This window comes from Pongo pygmaeus, chromosome 8 (genome assembly GCF_028885625.2).
Source record: "Pongo pygmaeus isolate AG05252 chromosome 8, NHGRI_mPonPyg2-v2.0_pri, whole genome shotgun sequence".
NCBI classification, from domain to species: domain Eukaryota; kingdom Metazoa; phylum Chordata; class Mammalia; order Primates; family Hominidae; genus Pongo; species Pongo pygmaeus.
Window position 1 is genome coordinate 68,441,832 of NC_072381.2, and position 21,479 is coordinate 68,463,310.

Genomic DNA, 21,479 nt, shown 5'->3' on the forward strand with positions numbered 1-21,479 from the left:
GAGTTCGAGACCAGCCTGCCCAATATGGTGAAACCCCGTCTCTACTAAAAATACAAAAATTAGCTGGGCGTGGTGGTGCATGCCTGTAGTCCCAGCTACTCAGGAGGCTGAGGCAGAAGAATCACTTGAACCCAGGAGGCGGAGGTTGCAGTGAGCCGAGATCATGCCACTGCACTCTAGCCTGGGTGACACAGCAAGACTCCATCTCAAAAAAGAAAAAAAAAGAAAAGAAAAGGAAAAGAAAATTTGAAGCTGGGGCTGACACTTGTTACATTCATTCATTCATTCGTTCGTTTAGAAATAAGGTCTCACTATGTTGCCCAGGCTGGTCTTGAACTCCTGGCCTCTAGCAATCCTCACCCCTGAGCCTCCCAAGTAGGTGGGATTACAGGCGTGCACCACCATGGCTGGCTTCACCAAGACAATTAAATGGAAAAGCCAAGCTGGAGCTACAGAGTCCTCCCTCCAATGGCATTAACCCCAGCTTGTACAATGCTCTGGAGAGAGAGCTAAAAAGACAGTAGGGTGAGGATGGGAAGAGCCAGGTGAGGGAGAAAGTCATTTTCTTCCCTTTATATGAAAAGGGAATGGGAAATTAAGGGCAACTGGAGAACCACCAAAAAGAGGGAAGCAGAGACTGGGCTAGGAAGCCCACCAGCTGGAGTCCTTACAAAATCTGCTCCATCTCCTCAACCTCGTGCCAGAACTTGGTGATGTGCTAAGGGCATGTGATCTGCTGAAACACCAGAAGTCACATTTTTAGGAAGTCAGAAGGCAGACGGCTAGATCCAGCATCTGCTGATTTCCGTATACATGCCACCGACCTATCCACTAACTCACTGCCAGTGCATCACATGACCAGCAGGTTCGGGAGAAATTCCAGGTGTTAGAACCACAGTCACGGGGCTGAACAGGCCTGGGGTATTTAGGAAACAAGCATCAGCCTGTGCAGGCTTGGATATCAGCACTGAGTGGTGATTATTGTGATAGGGAAGTTCTCCAGTTGGGTGGACAGAGTCAGGGAGGTCATTAGCAGGACTAGCGGCCCTGAGGTACTGATCCCCAAGGTTCTACAAGTGGTAACTCTAGCTTGGTCAGCTACCTACTATAAATCACTTGCAGCCTCAGTTTCTCACCTGTAAAATTATGCTGTTGCCTTATCTACCCGAAGGCAGGAGACTAAACCAAGTGATACCTCCTTTTCTTCCCACCCCCAGCCAGGCACCAAGTCTATTCTATCCCCACCAATCTCCCACATCTGTATCCTCTGCTCACATCCCGCTGCCATAGCCCTGGCTCAGACACTCTTCAGCTCCTACCTCGCTGATTGCAATAGTCTCCAAACTGGTTTTCCCTGCTGGTAGTCTCACCCAGGCCCAAGAATCTTCCTTTGATCAATTTTTCACACTGCTCCAAAATCTTTAACAATTCCACATCACAAGAAAGTTCAAAGTCCTTCATGTGGCAGGCAGAGTCCTCTAGGCCCGTCGGTTCCAGCTCTTGCCAATCCCTCCAGTCAAATCACTTCAATGCCAGCCCCTACCCCAGCAGCTGGAACCACCTGCAGTCCCTCCGGTGCTCTGGGCTTCCTCCCTCCTCTTCACATTTGCATGTGCTATTTCCTCTGCTCAGAGAAGCATTTCTTCCTCCTGTATTTGCCCTTCAAGATTCTCCCCAAGGTCACCTCCTCCACCTTGCTGTCTTAGCCCTCCCTGCCCATCTTGTAAATTTTCCTCACCCTGTACTCTATTCATTTGCAATGTGTCTCTTCCCCTACTTGACCCTTATCTCACTGGGGTTGAGACTGGGGCTCTCGTCTTTATACCCAATACACAGCACAATGCCAGGCCCATGGCCAACTCCCAATAAGTGTTTGTTATATTAATGAGTGGAGGATGAATCAGTGAATAAATGAAACTTTTGAGTTCTCTTCTAGCCCCTAATCCTCACCAACCTGTGCTAAGAATGCCCTTCTTAGGCCAGCCATGGTGGCTCATGCCTATAATCTCAGCACACTGGAAGGCCAAGGCAGGAGGATCACTTGAGCCTAGGAGTTTGAGACCAGACAGCCTGGGCAACATGGTAAGACCCTGTCTCTACAAAAGAATTTAAAAAAAAAAAATTAGCCGGGTGTGGTGGCACATAACTGTGGTTCCAGTTACTTGGAAGGCTAAGGCAGGAGGATCATTTAAACCCAGGAGGTCGAGACTGCAGTGAACTAGGATCGTGCCACTGCACTCCAGCCTGGGCAACAGAGCAAGACCCTGCTTCAAAAAAGAAAAAAAGAGTGCTCTTCTTTTAGTGGTCCTTTGGTCCTTTTTTTTTTTTTTTTTCTGAGACTGAGTTTTGCTCTTGTCGCCCAGGCTGCAGTGCAGTGGCGCCAAACTGGGAAGCTATTGTAGGGTAGACTGGGCTCAACTAATGGTAGGGAGGGAGAGAAATGGATGACTTCAAGAGACATCAGTCAAATCCCCAGGATTTGGTGATGGAGGGGATGAAGGAAACCAGGAGAGAAGCATCAGGATGGCCCCCAGGTTTCTGGCTTTCATAATTGAATGGATGTGGTGCCATCATCTGAGACAGAAAGTGATGGGAGATGTCTCCACACTGGGGCATGAAGACTTGGCCAGTTTGGGGCAGGTTGACTTTGAGGTCCCCTGTGAGTGACAACCAAAAGGGGTGTCAAGTAGACAACAGAAAATAAGAGTCTGGAGTGCAGAAGAGAGGTCTGGCTAGAGATCAGCTTTGTAAGTCATCTGTTTATTGGTGGTCATTTAAGCCTGGGTGCTAACGAGATCCTAAGGGAGAAAGCTTAGGGTGGGAATAGGAAGTTTAAGATCAGGCTTTGGGAAACCTAACATTTAAGACCGAGTAAAAGAGGCTGAGATTACAAAGGAAACCCAAGAAGCCAGAGATGTTAACAATGGCTGTGGAATGCTATGAAAGTATTTTACATTTGTAGCTACTTTTACAATTGAATAAAAATGTTTAGTTTAAAAAGCCAAACTTTTTATGGCTTCTAGAACTTAATTCACTTTCTGGATTTTGAAAAATAGTGCCTGAGGGCAAGAGGTGATAGTCAAAATATTTAACTAGCAAGATACGCCAGTAGGACACTTTCACCTGAGCCAGCTGGAGGAGGGAGGGTCTCAGAGGCCTTTGCTGTGCCACAGGCATTAACCCTGTGGTTGCTGGATCATGAAGAAGTGGAGAGAGGCTAACGGCAGGGGCCACGCAGAGAGGATCTCAGGACAGCATCTGTTTAGTCATTGAGCAGAACCGGTGCCTGCTGCTGAGAATCAGTCCTGCAGCAGGGTCCTTACCAGCTGGATCCCACCAGATCCTTCCCCACAATCTCCACCTGCTCATTGCCCCCCAGAGTTCTCCAGCACAATGGACTATTCCTCATTTCCTTAGAACATCTCACCTTTTCATGCCTCCATGAACTTCCCTACGCCTACAATGCCTTTCTTCTAGTTTGGCAAATTTCTGTGTATATTTGAATGTCCAGGTAAAATATCACCTCTTCTGTAAAGTCGGCATTGACTTCACCAGGCAGAATCAATTTCTTCTTAATTATTTTTCCATGCATTTTATGCAGACTTAGTATAGGACTTTGCAAAGTGGTGAACTCCTTGAGGACTAGGACTGCCTCATTTGTATCTAAAATAATGTCCTGTGTATGGGTACTTCAAAAAAATGACAAAGGGCTGGGTGCAATGGCTCATGCCTGTAATCCCGGCACTTTGGGAGGCCGAAGCAGGTGGATCATGAGGTCAGGAATTTAAGATCAGCCTGGCCAAGATGGTGAAACCTCGTCTCTACTAAAAATAGAAAAAAATTAGTGGGGCATGATGGCAAGCACCTGTAATGCCAGCTACTCGGGAGGCTGAGGCAGAGAATTGCTTGAACCTGAGAGGCAGAGATTACAGTGAGCCAAGATCATGCCACTGCACTCCAGCCTGGGCAACAGAGCGAGATTCCATCTCAAAAAAAAAAAAAAAAAGAAAGAAATGACAAAGGTTGTTGAATGAATCTCAATGTGACTGCAACCTCAAAAAGAGACCTAGAACATCCTTTTTTTTTTTTTTTTTTTTTTGAGATAGGGCCTCTTTATGTTACCCAGGCTGGTCTGGAACTCCTGAACTCAAGGGATCCTCCCACTTTGGCCTCCCAAAGTGCTGGAATTTACAGATGTGAGCCACTGCACCTCGCCTAAACCATCTTTTTCCTCAATTTGTTATTAAAACTCAGCAACCTCACTGACACATGCTATGACATGGATAAAACTTGAAAACATCATGTTAAGTGAAAGAGGCCAGTCACAAAGAACCACATATTATAGGATTCTATTGATATGAAATGCCCAGAATTGGCAAACCCACAGAGAGGACAGAAAGTACATTAGTGATTGCCTAGGGCTGAGGGGGTTGGGGAGAAAAAGGGAGTGATTGTGAGTGGGTACAGGATTTCTTTGTGAGGTGATGAAGTGTTCTAAAATTGATTGTGATGTCTCACAATTCTGTGAATCTACTAAAAACCATTGCATTGCACACTTCAAATGGTGCCAGACGTGGTGGTATGAGCCTGTAATTCCAGCTATTCAGAAGGCTGAGGTGGGAGGATCACTCTGGCCTAGGAGCTTGAGATCAGCCTGGGTGACAGAGCAAGACCCTGTCTCTAGAAAAGAGAAAGAATAAATGGGTAAGTTGTATGATATATGAAATATATCTCAATAGAACTGATTTTTTTTCTTTAGAGACAGGGTCTTGCTCTGTCACCCAGGCTGGAGTACAGTAGTGCAATCATAGCTCACTGCAGCCTCGAGCTCCTGGGCTCAAGCAATCCTCCCGTCTAGGCCTCCCACAGTATCAGGATTACAGGTGTGAGCTATTGCACCTGGCCCAGAATTGATTTTTAAAAAACACCTCAGCGACTCCTCTTACTTCATCTAACTCAAAGGGAGGGCTTAAATGTTTCCTTCTGGGAAGGAAGGTGGACCCAGTGGGAGTGAGTATGGAGGGGTATATGCAGGGGTGCTGCTGTGGCCGGCTTGGGAAAGATAGGGCATATTTGGAAAGCAGGCTGAGTCCTGTTAATATAATGGGCTGAGAATACTTCAGAAAGAGGGGTTCTGGTGAAAACGGAAACCACTTCAATGAAACCAGATTGCAGCAGAAAGGCTGAGGTTACCGTGAGAACAGTGAAGTTTTACTTTGAAACCAATGGCTGAGTGTGGTCTCCTCACCTGGCCTGGGAATCTTCTAGGAGGAAAGAATTGTTATCTAGGAGAGGATTAAAATTCTGATAGACGAGGCTGGGCGCGGTGGCTCACGCCTGTAATCCCAGCACTTTGGGAGGCCGAGGTGGGTGAACCACAAGGTCAGGAGTTTGAGACCAGCCTGGTCAACATGGTGAAACCCTCGTCTCTACTAAAAATACAAAAATTAGCCGGGTGTGGTGGTGCATGCCTGTAATCCCAGCTACTCAGGAGGCTAAGGCAGGATAATTGCTTGAACCTGGGAAGCAGAGGTTGCAGTGGGCCGAGATTGGCCACTGCACTCCAGCCTGGGCGACAGAGCAAGACTGTGTATGAAGAAAAAAAAAAATTCTGGGCCGGGCAGGTGGCTTACACCTGTAATCCCAGCACTTTGGGAGGCCAAAGCGGGTGGATCACAAGGTCAAGAGACCGAGACCATCCTGGCCAACATGGTGAAACCCCGTCTCTACTAAAAATACAAAAGTTAGCCAGGCATGGTGGCGTGTGCCTGTAATCTCAGCTACTCAGGAGGCTGAGGCAGGCGGATCACTTGAACTCGGGAGGCGGAGGTTGCAGTGAGCCAGGATTACACCACTGCACTCCAGCCTGGCAACAGAGTGAGACTCCGTCTCAAAAAAAAAAAAAAAAATTCTGATAGATGTTGCCTAGAAACCCAGCAACCATAAAGTAGAAAGCTTGAAAGGGGGGCTGCTCTCCTTTTCCCCCAGTTGGGCCCTCCTGAGAGGTGATAAATCCTAGTGCCGCACATGAGGACTCTGGAGATGGCTGCCTGGGTTCGAACCCTGACTCTTTGCATTTGGAGCTGCATTGCCTCGTGCAAGTCACTCAATCTGTCTGTGCCTCCATTTTCTATACTGTTAAATGGGGCTAATGATACTACCTTCCTCATAGGATTGTTGGGAGGATTAATTCAGACAACACATGAATAATTTAGCACAGTGTTGGTCTGGCATGGTGGCTCATGCTTGTAATCCCAGCACTTTGGGAGGCTGAGGTGGGTGGATCACTTGAGGTTAGGAGTTTGAGACTAACCTGGCCAACATGGTGAAACCCCATCTCTATTGAAAGTACAAAAAATTAGCCAGGCGTAGTGGCGGGCGCCTGTAATCTCAGCTACTTGGGAGGCTGAGGCAGGAGAACTGCTTGAACCCGGGAGGCAGAGGTTGCACAGTGAGCTGAGATTGAGCCACTACACTCCAAACTGGGGGACAGAGCAAGACTCCAACTCAAAAAAAAAAAAAAAAAAAAAAGGCCGGGCACGGTGGCTCACGTCTGTAATCCCAACATTTTGGGAGGCCGAGGCAGGCGGATCACGAAGTCAGGAAATCGAGACCATCCTGGCCAACATGGTGAAACCCCATCTCTACTAAAAAAAATACAAAAAGTAGCCGGGCATGGTGGTGGGCGCCTGTAATCCCAGCTACTCAGGAGCCTGAGGCAAGAGAATCACTTGAACCTGGGAGGTGGAGGTTGCAGTGAGCCAAGATCACACCACTGCACTCCAGCCTGGGCGACACAGCAATACTCCATCTCAAAAAAAAAAAAAAAAAAAAAAAAAAAACCGGAAAAAGCATAGTGCTTGATCATGGAGGCACTAGTAGGAGGCAGTCTCTGGAGTGAGAATCTGGAGCTGCGAAACTGGTTGCTGGAGAAGCGGCTGATGCCTGCTAGCCTGGGGTGAGATCTAATATTAGGCAAAGAGACAGCAGCTGGCTGGGGGTCGGGGTGTTGGCTGGGAAATGGCCTGAAGATTGTTAACAGCCTCATTGCTTAACCCTGCCAGTAGGGCTCATACTTCCTGTTTTCAGTGTCTCTGAGTCCTGATGCTGGAGCTTCTCAAGTTTGAACAAGATCTTTCTTGGACCCTGAGGGGAAGGCAGAAACTGAGCAGCCACTCGGCTTGGGCAGCTTCCTAGCAGGTTTCCAATCCCACAAAATAGTGCAGTTCTGAGGTGGGAGAAGGGAGAGGGTTCCCATCTGATCTGATGCTACAAGAATTTACTTAGCTTTGTAATAATAACCACCGTTTTTATGCTTTTATTAGGTGCCAGTATTATGCTAAGGTACTTATGAACTCATGAATCCTTTCTGTTGTTTTTGTTGTTGTTGAGACGAAGTCTTGCTCTGTTACCCAGGATAGAGTGCAGTGGTGTGATCTCGGCTCACTGCAAATTCCACCTCCCAGGTTCAAGTAATTCTCGTGCCTCAGACTCCCAAGTAGCTGGGATTACAGGCATATGCCACCACGCCTGGCTAATTTTTGTTTTTTGTTTTTTTTTTAGTAGAGACAGGGTTTCACCTTGTTGGTCAGGCTGGTCTCGAATTCCTGACCTCAGGTGATCCGGCCACCTTGGCCTCCTGAAGCATTGGGATTACAGGCTGAGCCACTGCGTCCAGCCTTCATGAATCCTTATAACAACCCAGGGAGGTAGATTGTATCATCTCTTTTGTACAGATGAGGAAACTTAGGTGCAGAGAGGCTAATAATCCTTCTCAAGTCACACAGCTGGTGTTAGATTGTAGTTCAGGCCACCGGACTCCAAAATCCGTGCTCTAAACTACTGCATCAACCTGTGTAAAACAGCACACAGATGATGGGGATCAAAAGCCGAATACTAATCCCAGTACTTTGGGAGACCAAGGCAGGCAGATCACCTGAGGTCGGGAGTTTGAGACCAGCCTGGCCAACACGGTGAAACCCCATCTCTACCGAAAACACAAAAATGAGCTGGGTAGTGGTAGTGCATGCTTGTAATCCCGGCTACTTGGGAGGCTGAGGCAGGAGAATCGCTTGAACCTGGGAGGCAGAAGCTGCAGTGAGCTAAGATTGCGCCACTGCACTCCAGCCTGGGCGACAGAGTGAAACCCTGCCTCAAAAAAAAGAAAAAGCCGAATACTTGGAGTTCTTGCCCTCTAGGGAAGCACGGTCCAGAAAGCCTTTAACCAGGAAATCCAGGAGACCTTGTGCCACCAAACCCCACGCAGAAAACTGGCTGTTCGTGCAGAGAACTCATGCTGACCATATCTTGAATTTTTCTGGGCACTTCATATATTCTGACCAATTGTACCCAAAGGCTGTCAATCAGTGGTGCATGTCAGTAACACTGAGGGAGCTTTTCTAAAACCACAAGACCTGGAGCCAGCCCTGACCTGAATCACAATCTCTACAGGTGGAGTGTAGGTGTGCATATTTTAAAAGGTCCTCAGATGACTCGATTAAGAAACACTGCCCCAACCCATTAACACAGCTTGGAAATTCTAATTTTTGATACCCAATTATCTCCCAACCTGCCTTCTACACCCCAGCTTTTCAGAACTTGATGTTTTGTTCAAAATATATAGTCACCCCCATTAGGACATCATCCAGCTTTGAGATTCTGGGCCCCCTAATCATAGGCATAGCAATTGCTGGTCACAAGCTCTGTTAACACACTGAGAAAATTCCAGCATCAGTCCCACACACAGATGATGAGAAATTATGTTTTTTGTTTCCTGAATGCCACAGACTCAAGCTGGCATTCTGGATAAGCAATTTTCTTTCTTTCTTTTTTTTTTATTTATTTGAGGTGAAGTCTTCCCTCTGTCACCCAGGCTGGAGTGCAGTGGCGCAATCTCGGCTCACTGCAACCTCTGCCTCCCGGGTTCAAATGATTCTCCTGCCTCAGCCTCCCGAGTAGCTTGGATTACAGGCGCCCACCCCCACACCCGGCTAATTTTTTTGTATTTTTAGTAGAGATGGGGTTTCACTATGTTGGTCAGGCTGGTCTCAAACTCCCGACCTCAGGTGATCCACACACCTCGGCTTTCCAAAGTGCTGGAATACAGGCGTGAGCCACCGAGCTCGGCCAGCAATTTTCACTTACAGGTCTTCTTCTTCTTCTTCTTTTTTTTTTTTTTTTTTTGAGACAGGGTCTTGCTCTGTCACCTAAGCTGAAGTGCAGTGGCACAATCAGCTGACTGTAAACTTGAACTCCTTGGCTTATTATGATCCTCCTGCCTCAGCCTCCCAAGTAGCTAGGACTACAGATATGTGCTACCACACCTGGCTAATTTTTTTATTCTTTGCAGAGACAGGGTCTCACTAAGTTTCTCAGGCTGGTCTCAAACTCCTGGGCTCAAGCGATTCTCCCACCTCAGCCTCTCAAAATGTTGGGATTACAGGCATGAGCCACTACACCTGGCCACAGGTGTTCTTCTTGCTTGAGGTCAGCTCAAGGATTGTGGGCAGAGTGAAGAGAATGTTGTGGAGTTAACCCTAAAGAAGACCACCATGTACAGCTGTATAAGATGTGCACTGCATAAAGGCATCAGGCTAAGGAGGCAATTGGGAGCTGACACTAAGCCTGTACACTACTTACACAGCCATGGGATTGTGGTTTGGGGAAACTTTGTATACGTTAAGTGCTGTGGTGGCCCTGTCCTACAGCTCTCCTAACCTCTACCTCCCAAAGCTCCATTAAGTCCAGAGATGCAGTCCCACAAGAAACTCTGGGGTGCAGTCCATCTTTGTTATTTTCTCCTTTTTATGTACTCCAACTCCTTCCCATACAAGCACCAGGGAGATTTGTAATCAGAAAAATCACATTTTATTGATCACTTTTATTTAAAATTACAAAAATATAAATAAAAATAGTGAAATATAAATATTCAGTGTACAGGAGTGGTCCTCACCCCACCCAGTGAGGATTGGATGAACTAGGCTAAAAGGAAGGGATAACTGGCCAAGAAAGGGACATCTATGTGAAAGTGAAACTGAGACAGTGCTGGTCACAGGTCATGCTGCAGAATAATACATTCCCAGGCACTATCATGTGGGGGACCCAAGAGGCCCCAGGAGTGACCTATAACCTCTCCAGAAAGACCACTCTGTGTGGCATCACAGTCCACACAATTTAAGGAAATATCTAGACTTACAATCAGACACCAGCTCTTACTCACACTTACACTCACAGCCCACACACAAGTGTGCAAACATACACACACATATATATTTCCTGATACATTCATGGAATGTCAGAGCCCTGCCCTGAAGTCATTAGTGTCTCTGCTCCCCAAACCGCTGCTCCCACATTGGCTAAGCTCCCTCAAGAGACCTCAGCTGTTACACTTCCTAATTGGGAAATTATTCATTTCTCAACCATGGGCCTCATAAATGCCCACTGTCGGGGGAGCTGGCTCTCCCTTCACCCATGCACAGGAGATGCTCCGCCCTTTTTAACTCCTGCAGACTTCAGTCCAGAAAAAGACAAGTTGCTGGTCAGTAACATGTTGAGTCAGGACCACCCCTCCATCCTGGCCAGAGGGGTCTGGGCAGCCAGCACCCAGGCCTATGCCTGAGGGTAAAGCTATTGTCGTTCGCCCTGGTGGGTGGCACGGGCAAATCCATCTGTGCAGAGCCTATCTTCCCAGTCTCTTCTTACAGCTGATGGAGATGACTCTACTGCAAAAATGACAGCCAGCAAGAAAGCGGGTGGTGCCCGTTTCCTCCCTGGGGACCCTCAGAGGGCTAGGCCATTCTCTTCCTTGGTGTGACTGCGGATCCAGGGCAAGAAGTATGAGACTCTCGTGTAGACGCCTGGCTTGTCCTTCAGAGCACATCCACGGCCCCAGCTCACAATTCCAGTCAAAGTCATGCGGCCTTGGAGGGAACAGACGAGGGGTCCCCCTGAGTCTCCCTGTGAAGCCAAAGACACAAAAGATGAGCCCTGGAGAAGTGAGGAGGGGATTTCTGATCCCACTACCCAACCATATCAGAGAGAGGGAAGAGTTTCCCAGTCAAAGTCCTTAGCGACTTCCCATTTACTTTCTTTTTTGGCGGGGAGGACAGAATCTCGCTCTGTTGCCCGTGCTGGCATGCAATGATGTGATCTCAGCTCACTGCAAACTTGCCTCCTGTGCTCATGTGATTCCCATGTCTCAGCCTCCTGATTAGCTGGAATTACAGGCATGCACCACCACACCTGGCTAATTTTTTTTTTTTTTTTTTTTTTGTATTTTTAGTAGACACAGGGTTTCACCATGTTGGCCAGGCTGGTCTCAAACTCCTGGCCTCAAGTGATTCACCCACCTCGGCCTCCCAAAGTGCTGGGATTACAGGCGTGAGCCACTGTGCCTGACGCAGCCCCATTTTCTACCACATCAAGTTTAAAATCCCCTGCTTGGCTTTAAAAGCCCTGTCGTCTGCCACTATTCCATCCACATTCCCAGACCCTAGTTCTCCTCCCCACCCGGAATATGCCAGCCTCCTTCTCAGTTTTGTATCTTTCAGCTGAAACACCCTCCTTTCTTCCCTCTGCCTCTTCAAATGCCTATCAAGTCACATTTCCTTTAAAGCCTCCCCTCCCTGACCCTCAGGTTGGCACTCACCTCCCTCTCCTGAACACCTGATCATTTATCGTTCACAACGCACCCTGGGCACTGAGTTACATTGTCTTTTACTGTTTCCTCTTTCTAGGATCTCGTGCCCCCAGTCTGAAGTGACTTGCGCAGAGCTGGGATTTTTTTGTAATGTTTGGCAAACACATAAGGATTGGTTTAAACCCTCAAAGACCTGAGCTCCTGGTTCTGGCTACTTAGGGCTTTGGCTAGAGAGAGACACACTAAAGCTGGCTGGGACAAGCCCAGGAGCTCTGGGGAGATATGGAAGAGGTGGAGAGAGATGCTTGGAACACTCACCTGGCAGGAATCTGTTTTCCACTGTGGGTCGGCAGCACACAGCATTTTGGTGGTGACCTCAGAGCCGTAGTAGTGGGGCTGCTGACACTCCCGGTGGGAAATCAGCTTCACAACAGTCATTTTCAGCTGCTCCGGATAGAGATAGTCAGCTAGGTGGAGAAAACAGGGAGGCGTTTGCACCAAGATTTATCTGTCCACTGGGAGTCTGCCAGGGAGGGGAACCATAAAGTATCTCTACCAGGGAAGGCCCTTATTCTCTTCCATGCAAATCTGAGCCTTTACTCCACCTATAGCCCCTACCATCTATTTACCTTTGCAGCCTATCGCTCCCTAAACAACACTCCTCATCCATCCCTGGACCCAACTGCCACCTCCTCAGTGCTCCCACCTCTAACTCTGCAGTCTTCCCTTGATCATGCTGGGCTCACTTTCAGGTCAAAACACTCCTCAGGACCTTCTAAGTCCCAATTGTCACTTACTAGAATTCTCTTTTCCAAAGCCAGTGATCTCACAGCTTGTGCCAAACGGGGGATCGTTATACATCGAGGGCAGGCAGATGGTCTGTATAGTCCGGGATGGCTGCGCACACCTGCCCTCCTTGGAATGGATCTTCAGCAAGGCTGGGGGAGGACAGAGGGTCAGAGGAGAAAGATCACTACTGGTTAGGTGGTCCCCATCTGTCCCCTCCAAGTGCTGAGGAAGTAGCTATGTCTATCCCTAGGTCAGTCATCCAGGGAGGTCTGCTGGTCGCTTATCACCTGGAAACCTCCCCTGCCCCGTGCCCCAAGGGCTTTGTTCCAGATGTTGAAAAAGGCTTGGATGGCCAGAGCCGCTGCATACAGCTGTACAGGTCATTTCTGCAAAAACTCCCGGCTGAGGTAGTTAGGCTGGAATCCAGCCCAAGGCTCCATTCTCCAAGTTCTATATCCTAGCACAGACAGAGGCTGCACCCCACAAAGGAAGGTGTGTCTTTTTCTAATTCATATAAACAGGGAATTCCCAGCCCAAGCCATATACCCACAGGGCTGTTTCCACTCGCAAGAGGCTACTTGTTGGGGAGATTCAGGGTCTCTCCAGGGGAGCACCGGGCCCCTCAGACTTCATGGAACTCTTCCCTGCCACTCCCTTTGTCATGTATATCGAGGCTTCAAGGTCCCCCACCCCACCCCTGCCCCACCGGGCAGCTTCAACCTCAGCTCCGGTCTCTCCCTGGGTCCCACTCTCCCCAGCCATTATGGCCACAGCAGTCGCGGGGTTCCCTCTCACCAATGTCGTTGTGGTGAGCGAGCGTGTCAGCGCTGTAGTCCTTGTGTAGGATGAGGTTTTCCACCTCAAACTTCATCTCCCCTTGCGTGTTGGAGTTAAGCCTTGAGCGACCCAGGTAGACGATGTAGTCCTCCTTCTTCGGGTAATCACTGTGGGAGAAGAAACCCATCAAACAGCTTAGTCCCATGAAATCTGCCACTTCTTCCTTCCCTCCCTAGAGGCCTCAAAGCGTGACTTGTCCGCAAGGCCACAGGCTGCATGGAGAGGGGCAGATGAGGGAGAAATGAGGCAGAACCCTTTGCTGGGAAGGAGAAAGGGATGTGCTTGGGGTGGGGCAGAAGAGTTGAAGAGGAGAAACCCAGGGCCGTACATGAAGCAGTGTGTGGCGCTGACCACCCAGCAAGGGCTGATGAGGCTGCCTCCACACACATAGGTGACAGAGCCCCCCCGGTGCCTCCTGTAGATGGCCGCAAACCAGGGCTGGTTCTCGATGGTGGTGAATTCTCCCCCAACAATCTTAAAGCGGGGCCTCAGAGTCTTTTGGCCACACTGAAATTTTAATTCTTCTGGAGGAGAGGAGGGCTTTTTTCCTGGAGGACAAACAGAGGGATGTCTTAGGGAGGCAGGTAGGAGAAAGCATCCCTCTTGGGTGCCCCCCACCTCCTCAGTCCTCCTGTGATGGAATAAGGGGACATGCGAGTTTGTCCCCTTCCACCCCACTGTCATCAGCAGGTCAGTGATGCTCACCATCTGCGCAGTCATGCACCATGCACTCTTGGACAAGCGGCTTTAGGCCCACCTGCACATAGCACCAGGGTCGCCACCGGTTGTCTGGGTTCCTGGCAACAAAGAAAGATAGGGGATGTCATTCCAACCCAGAGGGCCTTCCTTGCCTCCTCCCCTCAGGGAAGACTCAACCAGAGGCCGCGCTTCTCTCCTGCTATGGCTGGCCCTCTGGGAAAAGGAGATGGTAACAAGGTTTCTGGGAAGCTGTAGGGAGGGCTCTTGGTCCTTGTTGCCCCCACCTCACCTGCAGTAATTGTGTTTCCCCAGGCCCAGCTGAAGAGCATCAGATCTGTGGGCATGGTATGTTTGCTGAAGGACAGTGGCAGAGTTCCAGGCCAGGCAGGGCCGGCCCATGGTGTCAGTGCTGGCCTTTCCTCGGTAAAAGTGACCATTCCCCTCATAGCAGGTTTTTGACTTATCTACAAGGGTACAGGAGGATGAGAGAATATGAGAAAGAGAAGAACATTCCAACTAGCTTTTTTTTTTTTTTTTTTTTTTTTGAGATGGAGTCTCGCTCTGTCGCCCAGTTGGAGTGCAGTGGTGTGATCTCAGCTCACTGAGATCCCTGCCTCCTAGGTTCAAGCGATTTTCCTGCCTCAGCCTCCTAAGTAGCTGGGACTACAGGCATCCACCACCATGCCGGGCTGATTTTTGCATTTTTAGTAGAGGCAGGGTTACACCATTTTGTCCAGGCTGGTCTTGAACTCCTGACCTCAAATGATCCACTCACCTTGACCTCCCAAAATGCTGAGATTACAAGTGTGAGCCACCATGCCCGGCTGCCAACGGACATTTTAAAGGTGTGGTTTCAGACCTGCCAGAAGAGTGGACAGGGTCTCCTTCCAACCCCACCTCACATTTGTGTGGCCACTGTTTCATGAGCGTGTGTGTGCTTATGCCTGTCACATAGGGATGAAGATGTCACCCACCCTACCTCCAGCTCCTAACTCCTGCCTGCTCTTGCCTCCCACCCATCCCTCCCTGTCCCCAAATTTCTGGTACCCCCTCCCTCCCAGTTGCAGTGGAGATCCCCATACCTATTTCACAGTGCTGCCCTCCGAATTTCTTTGGGCAGTTGCACCAGTGAATGTTGGAGAAGTACTTGTTGGACACACATGTTCCTCCATTTAGACAGTCACAGTTCGCTGGAGAGAACAAAGGTGGGGTAAGCGAGGGGGAGTGGAAGTGGTAAGGTCTGGGGCAGCCCTGCAGCAGAGGGCAGGGAGGGGATGTCCCCTGAAGCCTTCCCAACATGTCTGTGCAGCCAGCTGTTGTAGGGGTGGATACTCACATGGAACTTGATGAAGTTCATTGCTGCCCTGGAAGAGATTCGGGAGGAGGCTTCATCAAAGGTCCCATGCTCCAGGGACTGCAGGGTGAGGGTAAACTGGCCCCAATCCTAAAACCCACTCTTCCCTCTCCCTCTCGCCTCACCCTGTTCGTATCTAGTTCTCAATGGAAGACCATGGGTTTCCAGCCAGGAGAAATGGATTGACCCAAGCAAGCTTCATCTACCAGATGCCCGCAGGCTGGGGCAGTCCCGGCGGCCTCTTCCTCCCTTGCCAGCCAGTGCCAGCCCCCGTGGTTCTCAAGCCTCCGCTGCCACCCTGTCCCATTTCCTGGGGAGAGCCTGGCCCTGCTGTGGATGTAATTCGGAGGACCCCCGCTCCCTGAGCAGCCCCTCCTCTCCCCTGGTGCTGATCAGAGGTCCTTGGGCAGCATCAGTTAAAGCAAGAGCGCACTCACTTTGGAGTCGCTCACGACCAGGACGCAGAGAAGCAGGCGCGCCAGCAGGGCTCTCATAGTGGCGAGGTCGGGGCGCTAGACGGCGGCTCTGCAAGGGAAGGAGAAGTCAGGGCAAGAGGCGGAGGAGCGGGAAGGCAGGCCAGGCGGGCGACTGCAGCGCAGGGGAGGTGCCCGCGGTGACCAAGCTCCCCAGCTGTCTCTCTCCTCTCTGGGCTCCGGACTCCCAGGCAGCCTGGACCGGCACCCGCGGGGGACGCCTGGGACGGGGCGCCGTGACTGCGTGCAGCCGCCGGGGAGCCCGGGGAGCCCGGGCAGCCCAGGGCGGGAGAGGCAGACGCTCGGGAGCTGGGGCCGCCGCGCATCCGGCCCGGGGATCTCAGGACCGCAGCACTCACCGGTGGCTGAGGCAGGAGGGCACGAGCCGGCGCTGCGGGGACAGGTGGACCCTGGCCCGGGATCTAGGGCTGCGGTCTCCGCACTGTGCTGCGACCCGCGGCGCCTGCTCTATATCAAGGCCCGCCCCGGCGCCGCCCCGCCCTCTCCCGCCCGGCTCCCTCCCCTGCCTTGCAGCGCTCGGCGACCCGGACCCCGCGTGCTTCCGCAACGCTCACAAAGATTTGGGGGCAGCGCGATCTCCAGCGGAGGGGACCCAACAGCGTCTGGACTGAGGAATCGAGAGGCTTGTAAATTCTCCGTGCTTCCTCCTATGCACCTGGCCGGGGGCCTGCCACAGTGCAAGGAGTCCCCGAATTGCAAAGAGGAGAGAAGGCTCACGGGAGACTCTCTACCTCGCCCAGCTCTGAAGCCTCCTGGGGTCCTCTAATCAGTTCTTCTCCAACCTCTCCCCGCTGGGCCCCAACTTGCCTAAGACTGCCTCAAACCCCCTTGCCCGCAGCTGATGGAGCTGTGAAGTCTTCATCAACGCGACAAATGTACGAGACATACTCTCCCAGAAACACAGACACAAAAACCCCTGCCTGTAGGGGCTTCTTCTGTGCCTCTGTTCAGTGGCAGTCCCCAGATATCACCAACACAACCAGTGGATGGAACAAAGCCGGGCTTATTGCTTTCGGCAGTAAGGGAGTTTGTTTGATGGTGCTATCAGAGGGGGAAAGGCAAGGCCAGATTACTGAAAATTTGCAGCTTGGTTTAAAGTCCGTTTTTGACAGGGCTTGATAAGGATTGGGTTAGGTGTCGTGATATGATGTTACAGGATTGTGGGAACAAAGTCCTAGGGCATAAACTGTTGGTGCTTCCTATTGAAGTGTTAACGGGTCTTTTGGGAAGTTTCCATAATGAGCAATTCACTTATTTGTGCAGGCAAGAATAAAAGTAAAGACAATGGAAACATGTAGACAGTTAACTGTGGAGGTTTTGGAGGGTGTGGAAGTTCTGTTCTCACCTCTGAGTAGAGGAATTGGGAGACTGGAGGACAAAATAAGAGGAAGATTTATTTTTCACTGTTTGTCATTTTACACTCTTAACATTTTAAAAAGCACATCCCTGTATAGCCCATTCCAAAAAGATAATTACACATTTTTTAATGCATGTGTATTTAGTGTTTTACTTCATCATAGAGCCTTGTTTATTCTATTCAGATAGAAACAATTGTTTATCAAATAAAATTGTCCTCCAGAAAAACAGACCATGTGTAAATGATTCCATCCACCCTTCCTGCCTGAGGATAAGCAGACATTTGTGTATACACACACACACGCATCTCTGGGCACACTTGGAGGAACATAGCAGGGATTCTGTGATTCTGTCACCCCCATCTCTTTCCCCTAGTGTCAGGAACCAGGGCTTGGGGTCATTTTGAACCCAGTAGGACTCACGTTCTTAGTGGGAGGGAGGAGGCTGAGTCCCAGCAATCCACTAGGGGCTTTGGTCCCTTTCCCAGCCTAGGCCTGCAGCATTTTCCTGCCTTGCAAATCTGGACCTTGGGTCTGGGTCCACTTGAGAGTGACAGAAGGAAGGCAGGGAGAGTGCCAGGAAGGTAGGAAGGAGGAAGGCTCCTTTGCTCTGCCCCAGCCAAGGGCTCAGGATGCCAGCTGCCGGCTGGGGAAAGTACAAGTTAGCCTTTCAGCTTTTGGGAGGCAGATGACCCATTGTCTTCTGGAGAGACTTCTGTGCTTGTTGAGCTGCCAGCATTCCAGGGGACAGACTGAGTCAGAGATGCTATAGACCTCAGAGCCAACCTTGCTACTTCCTCTAGAAGACTGTGGTCAGTTTTGTTTGGATTTGAGAACCCATTAATTGTAAATAAACGTGACCAGAACGTAAACAGAGATGTTGCAGCCTGAGGACTTACCCTGAAACTGCTAGGTTAGTTATCAGGAAATTCCCAGGGGCCGTCATGATTCATGTTGCTCCCCTAGCAGCTCTCATGACTCCAGATTACTTGGCTGGAGGCTGTCATGCTGATTGTTGAGAGCAGATGACTTCATTTCCTCCTGGACAAAGAGGTTTGGAGACCGTTATGAAGCGTGACACCCTTTCTCCTCCCCTTCCGCCCCCTCCTCCCCGCTGCCACCTCTTCACCTAGCACTTCCAACTCTTCACAGAACTTCCTTATCCATGCGCTAATCTTTAGTACTCTCTGAAATCTTTGTGCAAAGTTCTTTTTTTTTTTTTTTTTAAAGAGAAGGTTTTGCTAGGCTTCTGAGTTCAAGGGGTCCTCCCACCTCATCCTTCCAAAGTGCTGGTATTACAGGCAGGAGCCACTGTGCCCAGTGACTTTCAGTCATTTGAGAGCAAAGATCACATCTTAAATATCTTTGTCTCTCCCTCAGCACTTGGTACGTGCCTTATTCACGTAGGTGCTTTATTGTGACTGAATTAATGAATGAGTAGGAACAAGAGCTTTGGGGCACCCTAGAAATTTCCCTCCTCTTTTTTTTCTTGTCATTTAAAAAATAGTACCAGCTTGTACTTTTTTTTTGAAACAGAGTCTCATTCTGTCACCCAGGCAAGAGTACAGTGATGTGATCGTGGCTCACTGCAGCCTCCACTTCCCAGCTTATAAGTGATCCTCCTGAGTAGCTGGGACTACAGGTATGTGTGATCATACCCAGCTTTTTTTTTTTTTTTTTTTTTTTTTAGACAGGGTCTCACTCTGATTGTCCAGGCTGGAGTTCAGTGGCACAATTTTGGCTCACTGCAGCCTTGACCTCCCCAAGCTCAGGTGATCCTTCCACTTCAGCCTCCCGAATAGCTGGGACTATAGGCATGTGCAACCACGCCTGGCTAATATTTTTGTATTTTTAGTAGAGACGGGGTTTTGCCATGTTGCCCAGGCTGGTCTGGAGCTCCTGGATTCAAGCAATCCACCCACCTCAACCTCCCAAAGTGCTAGGATTATAGGCGTGAGCCACTGCACCCAGCTAATTTTTGTATTTTTTGTAGAGACGGGGTCTCACTATGTTGTCCATGCTGATCTCAAGCTCCTGAGCTCAAGCAATCCATCCACCTCTGCCTCCCAAAGTGCTGGGATTATAGGCATGAGCCACTACAGGCATGCCCTTTTTTTTTTGAGACGGAGTTTCACTCTTGTCACCTAGACTGGAGTGCAATAGTGCAATCTCGGCTCACTGTGACCACCACCTCCAGGGTTCAAGCGATTCTCCTGCCTCAGCCTCCCGAGTAGCTGGGATTACAGGCATGCACCGCAACGCCCAGCTAATTTTTTTTGTATTTTTAGTAAAGACGGTGTTTCACCATCTTGGTCAGGCTGGTCTCAAACTCCTGACCTGAGGTGATCCTCCCGCCCCAGCCTTCCAAAGTGCTGGGATTACAGGCATGAGCCACCACGCCCAGCCATATTTTTTTTTTTTGAGACAGAGTCTCGCTCTGTCACTGAGGCTGGAGTGCAGTGGCGTGATCTCAGCTCACTGCAAGCTCTGCCTCGTGGGTTCACGCCATTCTCCTGCCTCAGCCTCCTGACTAGCTGGGACTACAGGCACCTGCCACCACGCCTGGCTAATTTTTTGTATTTTTAGTAGAGATGGGGTTTCACCGTGTTAGCCAGGATGGTCTCGTCTCCTGACCTCGTGATCCGCCCGCCTCGGCCTCCCAAAGTGCTGGGATTACAGGTGTGAGCCACCATGCCCGGCCCCAGCCATATTTTTGATATTGTATTTCTGTCTTGTGCTTCAAGGCACATTAATGTAAACCATTTCTCTTTAAACTCATAACTGCTTTGTGATATAGACTGGTATTGTTGTTCCCATTTTGCACATATGGAAAATGAAGTGGAGAGAAGATACACAGTTGATGAGCGGCAAAGCCAGCACTAAAACCCAGCGTCTTCTGATCCTTGTTCCTATGCGCTATACCTCACTGTCTCCATAAAAGACAGAACGCTGTGAAGGGAGGGGCCAGTGAGCTAAGATGATCCAGCTCAGGGGAGCCCTCCTCCTGACTTTGGAAACCTCCTTCCAGAAAGACTGCTCAGACTATGGACTCTGAGCTCTTAAGCTGCACCCGCTGTAATACAAATTAGTTGTTTGCCTGAATTCCAAGAACTGCCTCTGTGGTCTAGGCTGTCTGAAATTTCTGTTGAGGGTAAGAGAATAAGGAACTGAATGTGTATGATTTCATTCTTTTCCTGACTCCTAGAGTGAAGCCACCAACCCCTGCCTCTGTGTCTCAAGGGTACAGAGCTCCTGAGTCAGATGTGGCAACACAGACTGATGGAGAAGCCCTTTCCAGGAGATTCTCATAAAAGGGAAGGCTGATGCCAGATGCGCAGGGAGGGGCAGGGTATCCAAACCTGGCCCTGAGACTAAGTCCAGGAAACTCAGCCCCTAAGGACTATTTTCTGACCCAAAAGGAAGTTCCCATGGAGTCATAGGATGCAATTCTGTGTTGTATATGAAGAATGCTCAGCATGGCACTATAGAAAGACCACAGTGTCTAGCCTTCAGTCTGCTACATCAAAGTTGAATGATCTTAGGCAAGTTGCTTAACTCTTTTTTTTTTTGACATGGAGTCTCGCTCTTGTCACCCAGGCTGGAGTGCAATGGTACAATCTTGGCTCACTGCACCCTCCACCTTCTGGGTTCAAGCAATTCTCCTGCCTCAGCCTCCCAAGTAGCTGGGATTACAGGTGTCTGCCACCATGCCGGGCTAATTTTATAGTTTTAGTAGAGATGGGGTTTCACTATGTTGTCCAGGCTGGTCTCGAACTCCTGACCTCAGGTGATCCGCCTCCCTTGGCCTCCCAAAGTGCTGGTATTATGCTTAACTCTTTTATCTAGTTCTCCCATCTGCAAAATGAAGCAACAGCTGTCCAGCCTGTGCCTCACTCTGCAGATTGGCTGAGATCATGCATTCATGTGAAAGTATTCATTCATTCCATATTTATCATGGACCTACTGTGTGCTGGGCACAGTTCTGGATGCTAGAGATAGGAAGAGGAACTGTGTAAACTATAATTCCTACATCGAGTGCCTGCCTCCCCTTTTTGACTGTGGCTGGATTGACTCAGAAGACCAAGTCAGGCTGGAGTCCTTTCCAGGATTCCAGGCTAATGGGGATGCTGTATCCTTGGCCAGCAGTTCCCAGCAACCAGGCAGCTGGGCCCACAGCTGCATGTGCTGTTCACTCCCACATTGCCTATGCTTACTCCCTCTCCCTCTTGTCTGTGTCCCTGTGTGGCCTGAAGCGCCTCTTTCCCTCCTACACACGGGGCAGACGGACTCTTCAGCAGTTCTGGGAAGGAGGT

The 21,479-nt window shown here is 49.8% G+C and overlaps 2 protein-coding genes across 2 annotated transcripts; one reads left to right on the top strand and one right to left on the bottom strand.

Moving 5' to 3' along the window:
- Positions 1 to 9,844: 9,844 nt before the first annotated feature.
- Positions 9,845 to 16,262, bottom strand: PLAU (plasminogen activator, urokinase). Its single transcript, XM_054437242.2, has 11 exons — positions 16,150 to 16,262; positions 15,755 to 15,842; positions 15,300 to 15,327; positions 15,046 to 15,153; positions 14,253 to 14,427; positions 13,970 to 14,061; positions 13,593 to 13,812; positions 13,223 to 13,371; positions 12,436 to 12,576; positions 11,957 to 12,105; positions 9,845 to 10,956 (listed from the first exon to the last, which is right to left on the bottom strand). The coding sequence occupies exons 2-11, from the start codon at positions 15,809 to 15,811 to the stop codon at positions 10,780 to 10,782; spliced, it is 1,296 nt and encodes a 431-aa protein (XP_054293217.1). The 5' UTR covers positions 15,812 to 15,842; positions 16,150 to 16,262; the 3' UTR covers positions 9,845 to 10,779.
- Positions 15,294 to 15,760, top strand: LOC129006919 (uncharacterized protein C10orf55-like). The gene is given in 2 exon segments (XM_054437244.2): positions 15,294 to 15,459; positions 15,462 to 15,760. Coding segments are annotated over 2 exon segments (381 nt in total). The 5' UTR covers positions 15,294 to 15,299; the 3' UTR covers positions 15,683 to 15,760.
- Positions 16,263 to 21,479: the final 5,217 nt, after the last annotated feature.